Source organism: Salmo trutta, chromosome 25, assembly GCF_901001165.1.
Source record: "Salmo trutta chromosome 25, fSalTru1.1, whole genome shotgun sequence".
Classification (NCBI taxonomy): Eukaryota; Metazoa; Chordata; class Actinopteri; order Salmoniformes; family Salmonidae; genus Salmo; species Salmo trutta.
Window position 1 is genome coordinate 20,195,350 of NC_042981.1, and position 17,437 is coordinate 20,212,786.

The 17,437-nt window shown below is 46.5% G+C and overlaps 1 protein-coding gene across 2 annotated transcripts in view; it reads left to right on the forward strand.

Moving 5' to 3' along the window:
- The first annotated feature begins 6,223 nt into the window (after positions 1-6,223).
- LOC115162139 (cysteine-rich motor neuron 1 protein-like) overlaps positions 6,224-17,437 on the forward strand; it is a 194,491-nt gene continuing 183,277 nt past the window's right edge. For both annotated transcript variants that reach the window (XM_029713154.1, XM_029713155.1), the window contains exon 1: positions 6,224-6,558. In XM_029713154.1, coding sequence (XP_029569014.1) covers positions 6,258-6,558 — 301 coding nt within the window. In that variant the 5' untranslated portion in view covers positions 6,224-6,257. The remainder of the gene's footprint in view (positions 6,559-17,437) is intronic.

A 17,437-nucleotide genomic window follows, 5' to 3' on the forward strand; every position in this document is an offset into this window, starting at 1 on the left:
GGGACTTTATATAGACAGGTGTGTGTAATATTGCCTGTGTGTAGCTGGTGTAGAGGAGTCAGGTGCAGGACAGCAGATATGAGTAATAAACGTAATTTACTCAAATATTCACAAATACAACACAAAAATTCGAGCCCACAATAACGGACCGTATTACAAACAAACAATCACTCACAAACAAAGATGGGGGAACAGAGGGTTAAATAATGAACAAGTAATTGAGGGAATGAAACCAGGTGTGTAAGACAAGGACAAAACAAATGGAAAATGAAAAGTGGATCAGCGATGGCTAGAAAGCCGGTGACGTCGACCGCCGAACGCCGCCCGAACAAGGAGAGGGACCGACTTCGGCGGATATCGTGACAGTGTGTGCCTTTCCAAATCATGTCCAATCAATTTAATTTACCACAGGTGAACTCAAATCAAGTTGAGAAACATCTCAAGGATGATCAATGGAAACATGATGCACCTGAGAGCAATTTCGAGTCTCATAGCAAAGGGTAGTACTTATTTAAATAAGGTATTTCTGTTTTTTATATTAATACATTTGCAAAAATTCCTAAAAAACGGCTTTAGCTTTGTCATTATGGGGTATTGTGTGTAGATTGATAAGGGATTTATTTTTTTTAATCAATTTTAGAATAAGGATGTAACGTAACAAAATGTAGATGAAGAGAAGGGGTCTGAATACTTTCCGATTGCACTGTAGGCAACAATTCTGTAGCCCACGGATAGTTGTGAGTAAGGTCCCAGTCAAACACTTTTTTAGTGATTCTGTCTTATTTATCAATCTGTTCCATAGACGTGTACCAGATAACAATACATAACCTGATTACATAAGAACACGGAAACATTACAAAATCCCTCTTGTTGGGGAGAGCTAAGTGGACTGTCATTTCATAAGTGGCTTTAAAATGTGTTCGCTCCCAGGTTTCGGCACCAAATTAACTAAATATGAATTTGCTTTCTCCACGTCCTTTTGTACACCTCTTCTCCCAATGATACACAATACCTTCAACAATAGGGCTTAGTAAAGTGCACATTGTCACTATATTAAAGATGAGCAGACTGTTGAATGTGTTGAGTTTTTGATTTTTGTTCCATTATTCTAACCAATACTAAAAAAAAATACTTATATTTAATGAATAACCCCAAATACCTTGCTCTCAGCTGAGTGGCGATTGATGAGCCTGTTATAATTGGTCTACACTAATTGCTTGACTATCATTGGTCGGCTCTGTTCGCAGCCTGGGTCAACAGTTATTTTGTCTCTTTTCTACAGAGCAGGATTCTGTGCGGTGCGAGAGCAGGGTAGACTGATTGTCGCTGCCAGAATTAAATGCCAGGTGTCCTCTGTCCTTCTAAAAATGCATCTCCACTGCCGACCAGTTAAGAGCAGGTAGCACCTAGCTAGGGATGACATACCACATTTCATCAAACTATAGTAAGAGAATCATACACATACAGTCCTGATCAGCACCATTTGCATACATAACAAATTACACATCCAAATCTCTGAGAGCGATACGTAGATCAGAAAGCGGAAGGATAGGGTATAAATAAAGCTAGAGGACATTGGGCGTAGGGGAGATCCCTCAGAACTGCCTCCTGGAATGAAAGCCTGTCATCCCGTGGTTTGGTTTCAAGCCCAACCAGCCACAGAACAACGGAAACCTGACAGTTCTTGGAAGGGGGAATAAAAAAGAGGAGCAAAAAAGAGCAAAAAAGATAGTGGTTTATTGATCCATAAAAAAAGGCCTTTCACCCCATCAACGCTGAGGTCCCCTCTGACTTGCCTCCAGGGATATAGATGTCTAGCTCATACATGGTCAAATACAATGGAATCAAGGATAAGGGGGGTAGCCAGCTCCATTTTACCACCACTTGCCCTCCTGTCACAGATAAAGGATAGAAGAGTGCCCTGAATAAGATGAGCACATCCAGAAGAAATGACAAGATCAGTAGCTAAGTAGTCTGGGAATATATGACTGCAAAAGCTCTTGGGTCTAGGCTACTGTAGATGTTTTTAAACTGAAAACCTTGGTGGTACAGGCTGTAAAAGTTGTGTTCTTCAGGCTTACAAAGATGTTTTTTTTTTTTTTTACACAAAGCAATAGATGCTGCTAAAAACACCTAAGCATGTCTCCACACTAAATCACAGTGTTAGACAAAGCAACTAAAGGACAATAATGCTGACAAAAGAGGTGTGGGGGCCTAGTATTGACTCCATGCACAACACAGTTAAGGTAATTAGGATCCTATACTACAATGCAGATAGATTTCAATGCAACTGACGATGCAGTGGTTGGCTAACACAAAATGCTTTCTTCTCTACCACACAATCAATGACCATGGTGAATCTCTGATGATTTTGTCTTCTAACAAATCTTATTTTAATTACTTATAAATAATGTTTTTATATAGTGGCATAATGTTTTAATGACATGTTGAATGAATTAGAGAATACATTATTCCATCATTATCACGAGGGAAGGAATCCATTATTTGACTTCTTGAGTATCCTATGCCTAATGTTTAAAAGACCACATGCACGTGACCTTGCCATGTCAACTTAAAGTGTAGGGGAATCAACCCAACCCATCCCTAGACATTAACACTTGGATCAATAATCACTTTGAGCCGTTATATTGTGAATTGTGGTTATCAACCATGTTATTAATGAAAATTGCTTTGCTACACACCGATCTGGCTCCATAGCAAAATGTGTCTGTACTTATTCATTTTCCACATCCCCTAAAGTATATTACAATTACCCCATCAAACACACATTTGCCTTTTACTTGATTGATGTTGAGAAGAAAAAAACTATTGTAGCCTATATTTTGAAAATTTTTCTAGTGAACAAAATAATTTGGTTCTTGGTTCCAGGATTAAAATTTGCGTTTGGGCATATCAGTTACCGTTAATATTGCGTTATAAACATTTGACTAATCTGTTATAACCTAGTAAAGTTACATATTTAGTTATTATGATGAATAGGTTACATTATGAATAGTGCCTACATATTAAATAAATAGGCACAACTGGCTACATTGTGTCTGTAATAAGCATGTAATAAACCTTGCCAAAACAACTAGTTGATAGTCTAGTCCACTATTTACACCTCAAATCAAATCAAATGTATTTGTCACATACTCCGAATCAAATAAAATCCAATTTTATTAGTCACATGCGCCGAATACAACAGGTGTAGACTTTACAGTGAAATGCTTACTTACAAGCCCCTAACCAACAATGCAGTTAAAAAAAATATGAGTAAGAATAAGAAATAAAAGTAACAAGTAATTAAAGAGCAGCAGTAAAATAACAATAGCGAGACTATATACAGGGGGGTACCGGTACAGAGTCAATGTGCAGCTGCACCTGTTAGTTGAGGTAATATGTACATGTAGGTGAAGGGGGGGGGGGGCAATGCAAATAGTATGGGAAGCCATTTGATTAGATGCTCAGGAGTCTTATGGCTTGGGGGTAGAAGCTGTTAAGAAGCCTTTTGGACCTAGACTTGGCGCTCCTGTACCACTTGCCGTGCGGTATCAGAGAGAACAGTCTATGACTAGGGTGGCTGGAGTCTTTGACAATTTTTAGGGCCTTCCTCTGACACCGCCTGGTGTAGAGGTCCTGGATGGCAGGAAGCTTGGCCCCAGTGATGTACTGGGCCGTACGCACTACCCTCTGTAGTGCCTTGCGGTCGGAGGCCAAGCAGTTGCCATACCAGGCAGTGATGCAACCAGTCAAGATGCTCTCAATGGTGCAGGTGTAGAACCTTTTGAGGATCTGAGGGCCCATGCCAAATCTTTTCAGTCTCCTGAGGGGGAATAGGTTTTGTCGTGCCCTCTTCATGACTGCCTTGGTGTGTTTGGACCATGTTAGTTTGTTGGTGATGTGGACACCAAGGAACTTGAAGCTCTCAACCTGCTCCACTACAGCCCCGTCGACGAGAATGGGGGCGTGCTCAGTCCTCTTTTTCCTGTAGTCCACAATCATCTCCTTTGTCTTGATCACATTGAGGGAGAAGTTGTCCTGGCACCACATGGCCAGGTCTCTGACCTCCTCCCTATAAGCTGTCTCGTCGTTGTCGGTGATCAGGCCTACCACTGTTGTGCCATCGGCAAACTTAATGATGTTGTTGGAGTCGTGCCTGGCCGTGCAGTCATGAGTGAACAGGGAGTACAGGAGGGGACTGAGCACGCACCCGAGAGGCCCCTGTGTTGAGGATCAGTGTGGCGGATGTGTTGTTATCTACCCTTACCACCTGGGGGCGGCCTGTCAGGAAGTCCAAGATCCAGTTGCAAAGGGAGGTGTTTAGTGTCAGGGTCCTTAGCTTATTGATGAGCTTTGAGGGCACTATGGTGTTGAATGCTGAGCTGTAGTCAATGAATAGCATTCTCACATAAGTGTTCCTTTTGTCCAGGTGGGAAAGGGCAGTGTGGAGTGCAATAGAGATGGCATCATCTTTGGATCTGTTAGGGCGGTATGCAAATTGGAGTGGGTCTAGGGTTTCTTGGATGTTGGTGTTGATGTGAGCCATGACCAGCCTTTCAAAGCACTTCATGGCTACAGACGTGAGTGCTACAGTCGGTAGTCATTTAGGCAGGTTACCTTAGTGTTCTTGGGCACAGGGACTATGGTGTTCTGCTTAAAATATGTTGGTATTATAGACTCGGACAGGGAGAGGTTGAAAATGTCAGTGAAGACACTTGCCAGTTGGTCAGAGCATGCTCGCAGTACACGTCCTGGTAATCCGTCTGGTCCTGCGACCTTGTGAATGTTGACCTGTTTAAAGGTCTTACTCATATCGGCTGCGCAGAGCGTGATCACACAGTCTTCCGGAACAGCTTGTGCTCTCGTGCATGTTTCAGTGCTATTTGCCTCGAAGCGAGCATAGGAGTAGTTCAGCTCATCTGGTAAGCTCGTGACACTGAGTACAACAGGTGTAGACCTTACCGTGAAATGCTTACTTACAAGCCCAACAATGCAGTTCATGAAATAGAGTTAAGAAAATATTTACTAAATAAACTAAGTAAAAAAATCAAATCAAATCAAAAAGTAACAAGAACATGACATAACAATAACAATAACGAGGCTATATAGAGGGGTACCTTTACCGAGTCAATGTGCGGGGGTACAGGTTAGTCTAGGTAATTTGTAAAGTATGCATAGTTAATAAACAGCAAGTAGCAGCAGTGTAAAAACAAAGAGGGGGTGGTCAATGTAAATAGTCTGGGTGGTCATTTGCATATCGCTTTAGGTCAGTGCCGACTTGTTGTGTAATTAGAGTGTCCTAATATGCAAATACTCACTGTGTAGTCTCTTATGGTCTAAGTATTCTCCTGCGATGCAAAGCAGGACTGATTAACAGTGTAAACTGCTGTTTTCCTGAGACTATGCTTGGACCAAACTACACCTGCCCTGTTCCTAAACTACATTCCCAACCCGCGTATCACTGAACATAATACGAAATGCTCTGAGACCAGGTTGCACTGACTCTGCGGCTTCCTGTGTTCCATATCTGGAATGAACTATCCAATGGAGCAAAGAAATGCAAGATGGGAGTGGTTCCGTTATGAGGTCACGGTGGGGGGACTGAACTACCAAGTGGGCGCAGCAGCAGGCGTAGAGAGCTACACTGGAGGACGATAACATGAGAGAGACACACTGAACCTGCGGTATCAGGAAAACATTTGTTTTCAATTAGGCAAAGCGAATCTCGCATAACAAAACGAATAAAGTAACCCATTGCGCTTCCACGAGAGGGAACGGATAGATTACAGAGCCTTTCTGTTGCAGTTATGGACGAACTGAATAGGAAGAATTCCCTTGCTTTCTGAGAGCGAGACGGAGTGACTGGGAGGGGAAGGAGAAGGAGAAGGAGACGTATGAGTACAGTGAAGAAAGTTTCAATTTCTTAAAACAAACTGAAACTCACGATTGACAGTGCGTAACGAATAAACCATGTATGGGATAGTTGCAGTTTCATGAGCATTTTAACGGATCGTTTTCTTTCCTGGTAAACAAGCACCGGGGCAAAAGTTTCTCTAACGGAAAGTACTACAACCTACAGCACAAATCTAGACGGTTTACCGGAACTTTGAGCCTCTTTAGAAGAACTGCGTGGTGCTTTTCGCGTTGCATAGTTTAGCTGGGGTTTTATTATACATCGCTGGACTGGTGATTGGGGGTCTGGGGGGGGGGGGGGGGGGGGGGTGCGTTGTGGATATATATAAAACAAATTCTACATGGCCTCTGCCAGGATGTACCTTATAACGAGATGCATTCTGATTTCCCTGGTTTGGAAGAGCAGCCTGGCACTTTTATGTCTGCCGTGTGATGAGTCTAAATGCGAGGAGCCAAAGCATTGCTCTGGCGCGGTTGTGCTCGGTATCTGCGGCTGCTGCTCGGTCTGCGCCAAGCAGAAAAACGAAAGCTGCGGTGGTGTCTACGGTCTGTATGGGACTTGCGACCGCGGGCTGCGGTGCGTGATCAGATCGCCGCTAAACGGTGGATCCATCACGCAGTATGAGGTCGGAGTCTGTGAAGGTTTGTATTCTATTTACACTGTTTCATCATTATGAATAGAGCCTATGCTCTGTCTAAATGTTCACAGAAAACATGTCCATTGTACAAATATATGGTTCCACTTCGGCTACGCATGGCAGTCTATTATACGCTATAGTCTCAAAATCAGATAGCGGAATACAATGCATAATAGGCTATATCATATAGAATGTATTCAAATGACTTGAAACGAATAGCAATGAGCAATGTTTGAGTTCTACAGAATGTGCACCTGGCATTTCTGTCATGATATATAATACAGTCTTAGTCCTATTGCTCCAGTAGGCTGCTAAAAGTTAGTACACAGTAATAGGCCTAATAATGTTGGGTTAATAATAATGCTGAACATTAGTTTATTATTTAGTGGCTACTAGGAAGTTGTTACTATTTTCAAGAGTAAATGCTGTTGCTTTTCTGGTCTGGCGGTATGGTGGGGGTCTGGAATAAGAGAGATATTGAGCAAGCGAGCTGGTTAATGTGTTTGCAGCATGTCGGTTTTCCATTTCTTTATGGTATTGCTAACGGATTCCTTGCTGTTGTTGGACGCGGTGCCAGCCCCTCTCTTTCCGCCGAGGCTTGTATGATTTTCAATGGAATATCTGCTATGCAACTCAACATACGCTTTCAGCCCGGTATATTTTACATCGCCACAAACGAATAGGACGTGCCCCGCAAATAGGGTGGGCTACCTGGAATCACAGGTGTAGCCTATTATATTTTGTGGCTATGTAATTTTCGCAATTCGCGGTGACTCAATTAGTGACGCGGCTGTCTCTGGCTCTCCAGAGAATGCTGTAGTTTTGCGCAAGTTTATATAGCCAAATTGCACTTGTGGAATGTTGATGAAGGTGCTCGATTCCTTGAACATTGAAGAAAAATAAATATTCATCACATCAGAGATTTTGATTCTATATTCCATTCCTTATACATAGGATAATCAATATGTTCAATACAACCGACAAATTCAATGTGATTTCGTTGAAACAACGTGGAAAACTGATTGGATTTGCAAAAAGTCATCAACATAAGGAAATGTCGTATTTTTTCATCCAACTTTTAACCTAAATCCAATGTCAGGGTGACATTTTCGGGGTGATTTCACGTTGAATTCACGTTAGTTCACAACTCAACCAAATGTAGCACTCCCTTCCAACTATAGAATCCGAGTGGAGAGGAAAACGAATATAATGATTTTAAAGTGCAAATTAAATTGCATTTGTCACATGCGCTGAATACAACAGGTGTAGTAGACCTTACAGTGAAATGAGTACTTACAAGCCCTTAACCAACAATGCTTTAAGAAGTTAAGAATACAAAAAAAAGTGTTAAGTAAAAAAGAGATGAGTAAAAAATTGAAAATAGAAAAAAAAGTAACAAATAATTAAACAGCAGCAGTAAAATAACAAGTGAGGCTATATACAGGGGGTACCTGTTCAGAGTACAGAGTCAATGTGTGGGGGCACCGGTTAGTCTACCTACATGTAATATGTACATGTAGGTAGAGTTAAAGTGACTATGTATAGATTATAAACAGAGAATGTGATGCATGTGATATCTGTTTTGTCTTACTCTGAATACTTAAATAAATTCAAGCAGACTGAATGTAACCAAATCAATCAAATGGGATTCATAATATCCTACAGCTCAAAGATATGAAAGCTTTTTCCAATACATGACAATATATGTGTGGCGAGAGACAACCTCTGACAGGACTACCTGGGCTGATGACTCCTTGCTGTCCCCAGTCCACCTGGTCATGCTGCTGTTCCAGTTTCAACTGTTCTGCCTGCGGCTATTGAACCCTGACCTGTTCACTGGACGTGCTACCTTGTCCCGGACCTGCTGTTTTGGACTCGCTCTCTACCGCACCTGCAGTCTCTAACTCTGAATGATCGTCTATGAAAAGCCAACTGACATTTACTCCTGAGGTGCTGACCTGTTGCACCCTCTGCAACCACTGTGATTATTATTATCTGACCCTGCTGGTCATCTATGAACATTTGAATATCTTGGCCATGTTCTGTTATAATCTCCACCCGGCACTGCCAGAAGAGGACTGGCCACCCCTCAGAGCCTGGTTCCTCTCTAGGTTTCTTCCTAGGTTCTGGCCTTTCTAGGGAGTTTTTCCCAGCCACCATGCTTCTACATCTGCATTGTTTGCTGTTTGGGGTTTTAGGCTGGGTTTCTGTACAGAACTTTGTGACATCGGCTGATGTAAAAACGGGCATTATAAATACATTTGATTGATTATGTAGTCCTATATGCATTCTTACTGTAGCCACAGACAGACAGAGTCTTGGAGGACGCCACAGAGGGAGAAACGAGGAGTCATGTTTCAACAGGGGCAGCCATTAATGAAAACATGTTGATGAGTGTCTCAAATGTTTGGCCAGTAAGTAGCCTATGTCGTCTCTCAGGCAGGTGATGTCTATTGTAAGGCATGTGGATAAAACAGCAGCTAAAGTTTGTCTCTGCAATAGTCCCCTGGAGAGTTGAACCAGAGCAAAGTATGGTACACCAGTTATTGAAAGTACAGAGCATGACCTTCACCCCATAGCACACCCCCCATCTCCAACCTTAAATGTTCCCCATTCCCCACAGGGCCTTTCCCCGACACATTAGAGCTATAGTCGCAACCACCTCTCACCTCCAACCACTAATGTTCTCTAGCTTTCCCTCAGAGGCCCTATATTCACCCAGCACATCAGAGCCCCAGTATTCACCACCACTTACATACCTGCTGCTGTTCATAGTGTCACAGAGGCAGAGCACACAATGTGTCATGCCTCATGACAGCTAATGTCAGCTTACTCATTATGAATGATAATGAGTGTCACAACGACGCAGGCGGTGCACAGACCTTTGTTGGTGTAACACAGGGGGCTCGACCCCGCCAGTCCTCCGAGGTACCTCAGTCTGATATTGTTATCAGCGGAGAGCGTCTCTCTTTACGCGAACGGTCAGATTAAATAAATGCATTTTAGCCCCTGAATTTATACCCACGCAGTCCCAAGCCAGGTAGGTGTTGAAAAGATTCCGATCACATTTCCAAAACCAACAGATTATGTCAGCCAAAGCCAGTGACACTCACCGATCACTCTCAGTTTGGACAATCATACTGGGTAAGGGTATAAGTGGTTTACCCCGAGCTCACCTCCAACAGATCCCCAGAACACTGCCCGGATAACAGCTCACCTCCAACAGATCCCCAAAACAGTGCCTGGCTAACAGCTCACCTCCAACAGATCCCCAGAACAGTACCTGGCTAACAGCTCACCTCCTACAGATCCCCAGAACAGTACCTGGCTAACAGCTCACCTCTAACAGATCCCCACAACACTGCCTGGCTAACAGCTCACCTCCTACAGATCCCCAGAACAGTACCTGGCTAACAGCTCACCTCTAACAGATCCCCAGAACAGTACCTGGCTAACAGCTCACCTCCTACAGATCCCCAGAACAGTACCTGGCTAACAGCTCACCTCCTACAGATCCCCAGAACAGTACCTGGCTAACAGTTCACCTCTAACAGATACCCAGAACAGTACCTGGCTAACAGTTCACCTCTAACAGATCCCCAGAACAGTACCTGGCTAACAGCTCACCTCTAACAGATCCCCAGAACACTGCCCGGCTAACAGCTCACCTCTAACAGATCCCCAGAACAGTACCTGGCTAACAGTTCACCTCCAACAGATCCCCAGAACACTGCCCGGCTAACAGCTCACCTCTAACAGATCCCCAGAACAGTACCTGGCTAACAGTTCACCTCCAACAGATCCCCAGAACAGTGCCCGGCTAACAGCTGCCCTCTAACAGGTCCCCAGAACACTGCCTGGCTAACAGCTCACCTCTAACAGATCCCCAGAACACTGCCCGGCTAACAGTTCACCTCTAACAGATCTTCAGAACAGTACCTGGCTAACAGCTCACCTCCAACAGATCCCGAGAACAGTACCTGGCTAACAGCTCACCTCCAACAGATCCCCAGAACAGTACCTGGCTAACAGTTCACCTCTAACAGATCCCCAGAACAGTACCTGGCTAACAGTTCACCTCTAACAGGTCCCCAGAACACTGCCTGGCTAACAGCTCACCTCTAACAGATCCCCAGAACAGTACCTGGCTAACAGCTCACCTCTAACAGATCCCCAGAACAGTACCTGGCTAACAGCTCACCTCCTACAGATCCCCAGAACAGTACCTGGCTAACAGCTCACCTCCTACAGATCCCCAGAACAGTACCTGGCTAACAGCTCACCTCCTACAGATCCCCAGAACAGTACCTGGCTAACAGCTCACCTCCTACAGATCCCCAGAACAGTACCTGGCTAACAGTTCACCTCTAACAGATACCCAGAACAGTACCTGGCTAACAGTTCACCTCTAACAGATGCCCAGAATACTGCCTGGCTAACAGCTCACCTCCTACAGATCCCCAGAACAGTACCCGGCTAACAGTTCACCTCTAACAGATCCCCAGAATACTGCCTGGCTAACAGTTCACCTCTAACAGATCCCCAGAATACTGCCTGGCGAACAGCTCACCTCTAACAGATCCCCAGAACAGTACCTGGCTAACAGCTCACCTCTAACAGATCCCCAGTACACTGCCTGGCTAACAGTTCATCTCTAACAGATCCCCAGAACACTGCCTTGCTAACAGCTCACCTCTAACAGATCCCCAGAACACTGCCTGGCTAACAGCTCACCTCTAACAGATCCCCAGAACATTACCTGGCTGACAGCTCACCTCTAACAGATCCCCAGAACACTGCCTGGCTAACAGCTCACCTCCAACAAATCCCCAGAACATTACCTGGCTAACAGTTCACCTCTAACAGATCCCCAGAACAGTACCTGGCTAACAGCTCACCTCCAACAAATCCCCAGAACATTACCTGGCTAACAGCTCACCTCTAACAGATCCCCAGAACAGTACCTGGCTAACAGTTCACCTCCAACAGATCCCCAGAACAGTACCTGGCTAACAGCTCACCTCTAACAGATCCCCAGAACAGTACCTGGCTAACAGCTCACCTCCTACAGATCCCCAGAACAGTACCTGGCTAACAGCTCACCTCCTACAGATCCCCAGAACAGTACCTGGCTAACAGCTCACCTCCTACAGATCCCCAGAACAGTACCTGGCTAACAGCTCACCTCCTACAGATCCCCAGAACAGTACCTGGCTAACAGTTCACCTCTAACAGATACCCAGAACAGTACCTGGCTAACAGTTCACCTCTAACAGATGCCCAGAATACTGCCTGGCTAACAGCTCACCTCCTACAGATCCCCAGAACAGTACCCGGCTAACAGTTCACCTCTAACAGATCCCCAGAATACTGCCTGGCTAACAGTTCACCTCTAACAGATCCCCAGAATACTGCCTGGCGAACAGCTCACCTCTAACAGATCCCCAGAACAGTACCTGGCTAACAGCTCACCTCTAACAGATCCCCAGTACACTGCCTGGCTAACAGTTCATCTCTAACAGATCCCCAGAACACTGCCTTGCTAACAGCTCACCTCTAACAGATCCCCAGAACACTGCCTGGCTAACAGCTCACCTCTAACAGATCCCCAGAACATTACCTGGCTGACAGCTCACCTCTAACAGATCCCCAGAACACTGCCTGGCTAACAGCTCACCTCCAACAAATCCCCAGAACATTACCTGGCTAACAGTTCACCTCTAACAGATCCCCAGAACAGTACCTGGCTAACAGCTCACCTCCAACAAATCCCCAGAACATTACCTGGCTAACAGCTCACCTCTAACAGATCCCCAGAACAGTACCTGGCTAACAGTTCACCTCCAACAGATCCCCAGAACAGTGCCTGGCTAACAGTTCACCTCTAGCAGATCCCCATAACAGTACCTGGCTAACAGCTCACCTCCAACAGATCCCCAGAACACTGCCTGGCTAACAGTTCACCTCCAACAGATCCCCAGAACAGTGCCTGGCTAACAGCTCACCTCTAACAGATCCCCAGAACAGTACCTGGCTAACAGTTCACCTCTAACAGATCCCCAGAACAGTACCTGGCTAACAGCTCACCTCCAACAGATCCCCAGAACACTGCCTGGCTAACAGTTCACCTCCAACAGATCCCCAGAACACTGCCTTGCTAACAGCTCACCTCTAACAGATACCCAGAACACTGCCTGGCTAACAGCTCACCTCTAACAGATCCCCAGAACAGTACCTGGCTAACAGCTCACCTCTAACAGATCCCCAGAACACTGCCTGGCTAACAGCTCACCTCCAACAAATCCCCAGAACATTACCTGGCTTACAGTTCACCTCTAACAGATTCCCATTACAGTACCTGGCTAACAGCTCACCTCCAACAAATCCCCAGAACATTACCTGGCTAACAGCTCACCTCTAACAGATCCCCAGAACAGTACCTGGCTAACAGTTCACCTCCAACAGATCCCCAGAACAGTGCCTGGCTAACAGTTCACCTCTAGCAGATCCCCATAACAGTACCTGGCTAACAGCTCACCTCCAACAGATCCCCAGAACACTGCCTGGCTAACAGTTCACCTCCAACAGATCCCCAGAACAGTGCCTGGCTAACAGCTCACCTCTAACAGATCCCCAGAACAGTACCTGGCTAACAGTTCACCTCTAACAGATCCCCAGAACAGTACTTGGCTAACAGCTCACCTCCAACAGATCCCCAGAACACTGCCTGGCTAACAGTTCACCTCCAACAGATCCCCAGAACAGTGCCTGGCTAACAGCTCACCTCTAACAGATCCCCAGAACAGTACCTGGCTAACTGTTCACCTCTAACAGATTCCCATAACAGTACCTGGCTAACAGTTCACCTCCAACAGATCCCCAGAACAGTGCCTGGCTAACAGCTCACCTCCTACAGATCCCCAGAACACTGCCTGGCTAACAGCTCACCTCTAACAGATCCCCAGAACACTGCCTGGCTAACAGATCACCTCTAACAGATCCCCAGAACATTACCTGGCTAACAGTTCACCTCCAACAGATCCCCAGAACACTGCCTGGCTAACAGCTCACCTCTAACAGATCCCCAGAACAGTACCTGGCTAACAGCTCACCTCTAACAGATCCCCAGAACACTGCCTGGCTAACAGCTCACCTCTAACAGATCCCCAGAACAGTACCTGGCTAACAGCTCACCTCCAACAGATCCCGAGAACAGTACCTGGCTAATAGCTCACCTCCAACAGATCCCCAAAACAGTACCTGGCTAACAGTTCACCTCTAACAGATCCCCAGAACAGTACCTGGCTAACAGTTCACCTCTAACAGGTCCCCAGAACACTGCCTGGCTAACAGCTCACCTCTAACAGATCCCCAGAACAGTACCTGGCTAACAGCTCACCTCCTACAGATCCCCAGAACAGTACATGGCTAACAGTTCACCTCTAACAGATACCCAGAACAGTACCTGGCTAACAGTTCACCTCTAACAGATGCCCAGAATACTGCCTGGCTAACAGCTCACCTCCTACAGATCCCCAGAACAGTATCCGGCTAACAGTTCACCTCTAACAGATCCCCAGAATACTGCCTGGCTAACAGTTCACCTCTAACAGATCCCCAGAATACTGCCTGGCTAACAGCTCACCTCTAACAGATCCCCAGAATACTGCCTGGCTAACAGTTCACCTCTAACAGATCCCCAGAACATTGCCTGGCTAACATTTCACCTCTAACAGATCCCCAGAATACTGCCTGGCTAACAGTTCACCTCTAACAGATCCCCAGAACACTGTCTGGCTAACAGCTCACCTCTTACAGATCCCCAGAACACTGCCTGGCTAACAGTTCATCTCTAACAGATCCCCAGAACAGTACCTGGCTAACAGCTCACCTCTAACAGATCCCCAGAACAGTACCTGGCTAACAGCTCACCTCTAACAGATCCCCAGAACACTGCCTGGCTAACAGTTCATCTCTAACAGATCCCCAGAACACTGCCTTGCTAACAGCTCACCTCTAACAGATCCCCAGAACACTGCCTGGCTAACAGCTCACCTCTAACAGATCCCCAGAACATTACCTGGCTAACAGTTCACCTCTAACAGATCCCCAGAACAGTACCTGGCTAACAGCTCACCTCTAACAGATCCCCAGAACACTGCCTGGCTAACAGCTCACCTCCAACAAATCCCCAGAACATTACCTGGCTAACAGTTCACCTCTAACAGATCCCCAGAACAGTACCTGGCTAACAGCTCACCTCCAACAAATCCCCATAACAGTACCTGGCTAACAATTCACCTCTAACAGATCCCCAGAACAGTACCTGGCTAACAGTTCACCTCCAACAGATCCCCAGAACACTGCCTGGCTAACAGCTCACCTCTAACAGATCCCCAGAACAGTACCTGGCTAACAGCTCACCTCTAACAGATCCCCATAACAGTACCTGGCTAACAGCTCACCTCTAACAGATCCCCAGAACACTGCCCGGCTAACAGCTCACCTCTAACAGATCCCCAGAACAGTACCTGGCTAACAGTTCACCTCTAACAGATACCCAGAACAGTACCTGGCTAACAGTTCACCTCTAACAGATGCCCAGAATACTGCCTGGCTAACAGCTCACCTCCTACAGATCCCCAGAACAGTACCCGGCTAACAGTTCACCTCTAACAGATCCCCAGAATACTGCCTGGCTAACAGTTCACCTCTAACAGATCCCCAGAATACTGCCTGGCGAACAGCTCACCTCTAACAGATCCCCAGAACAGTACCTGGCTAACAGCTCACCTCTAACAGATCCCCAGTACACTGCCTGGCTAACAGTTCATCTCTAACAGATCCCCAGAACACTGCCTTGCTAACAGCTCACCTCTAACAGATCCCCAGAACACTGCCTGGCTAACAGCTCACCTCTAACAGATCCCCAGAACATTACCTGGCTGACAGCTCACCTCTAACAGATCCCCAGAACACTGCCTGGCTAACAGCTCACCTCCAACAAATCCCCAGAACATTACCTGGCTAACAGTTCACCTCTAACAGATCCCCAGAACAGTACCTGGCTAACAGCTCACCTCCAACAAATCCCCAGAACATTACCTGGCTAACAGCTCACCTCTAACAGATCCCCAGAACAGTACCTGGCTAACAGTTCACCTCCAACAGATCCCCAGAACAGTGCCTGGCTAACAGTTCACCTCTAGCAGATCCCCATAACAGTACCTGGCTAACAGCTCACCTCCAACAGATCCCCAGAACACTGCCTGGCTAACAGTTCACCTCCAACAGATCCCCAGAACAGTGCCTGGCTAACAGCTCACCTCTAACAGATCCCCAGAACAGTACCTGGCTAACAGTTCACCTCTAACAGATCCCCAGAACAGTACCTGGCTAACAGCTCACCTCCAACAGATCCCCAGAACACTGCCTGGCTAACAGTTCACCTCCAACAGATCCCCAGAACACTGCCTTGCTAACAGCTCACCTCTAACAGATACCCAGAACACTGCCTGGCTAACAGCTCACCTCTAACAGATCCCCAGAACAGTACCTGGCTAACAGCTCACCTCTAACAGATCCCCAGAACACTGCCTGGCTAACAGCTCACCTCCAACAAATCCCCAGAACATTACCTGGCTTACAGTTCACCTCTAACAGATTCCCATTACAGTACCTGGCTAACAGCTCACCTCCAACAAATCCCCAGAACATTACCTGGCTAACAGCTCACCTCTAACAGATCCCCAGAACAGTACCTGGCTAACAGTTCACCTCCAACAGATCCCCAGAACAGTGCCTGGCTAACAGTTCACCTCTAGCAGATCCCCATAACAGTACCTGGCTAACAGCTCACCTCCAACAGATCCCCAGAACACTGCCTGGCTAACAGTTCACCTCCAACAGATCCCCAGAACAGTGCCTGGCTAACAGCTCACCTCTAACAGATCCCCAGAACAGTACCTGGCTAACAGTTCACCTCTAACAGATCCCCAGAACAGTACTTGGCTAACAGCTCACCTCCAACAGATCCCCAGAACACTGCCTGGCTAACAGTTCACCTCCAACAGATCCCCAGAACAGTGCCTGGCTAACAGCTCACCTCTAACAGATCCCCAGAACAGTACCTGGCTAACTGTTCACCTCTAACAGATTCCCATAACAGTACCTGGCTAACAGTTCACCTCCAACAGATCCCCAGAACAGTGCCTGGCTAACAGCTCACCTCCTACAGATCCCCAGAACACTGCCTGGCTAACAGCTCACCTCTAACAGATCCCCAGAACACTGCCTGGCTAACAGATCACCTCTAACAGATCCCCAGAACATTACCTGGCTAACAGTTCACCTCCAACAGATCCCCAGAACACTGCCTGGCTAACAGCTCACCTCTAACAGATCCCCAGAACAGTACCTGGCTAACAGCTCACCTCTAACAGATCCCCAGAACACTGCCTGGCTAACAGCTCACCTCTAACAGATCCCCAGAACAGTACCTGGCTAACAGCTCACCTCCAACAGATCCCGAGAACAGTACCTGGCTAATAGCTCACCTCCAACAGATCCCCAAAACAGTACCTGGCTAACAGTTCACCTCTAACAGATCCCCAGAACAGTACCTGGCTAACAGTTCACCTCTAACAGGTCCCCAGAACACTGCCTGGCTAACAGCTCACCTCTAACAGATCCCCAGAACAGTACCTGGCTAACAGCTCACCTCCTACAGATCCCCAGAACAGTACATGGCTAACAGTTCACCTCTAACAGATACCCAGAACAGTACCTGGCTAACAGTTCACCTCTAACAGATGCCCAGAATACTGCCTGGCTAACAGCTCACCTCCTACAGATCCCCAGAACAGTATCCGGCTAACAGTTCA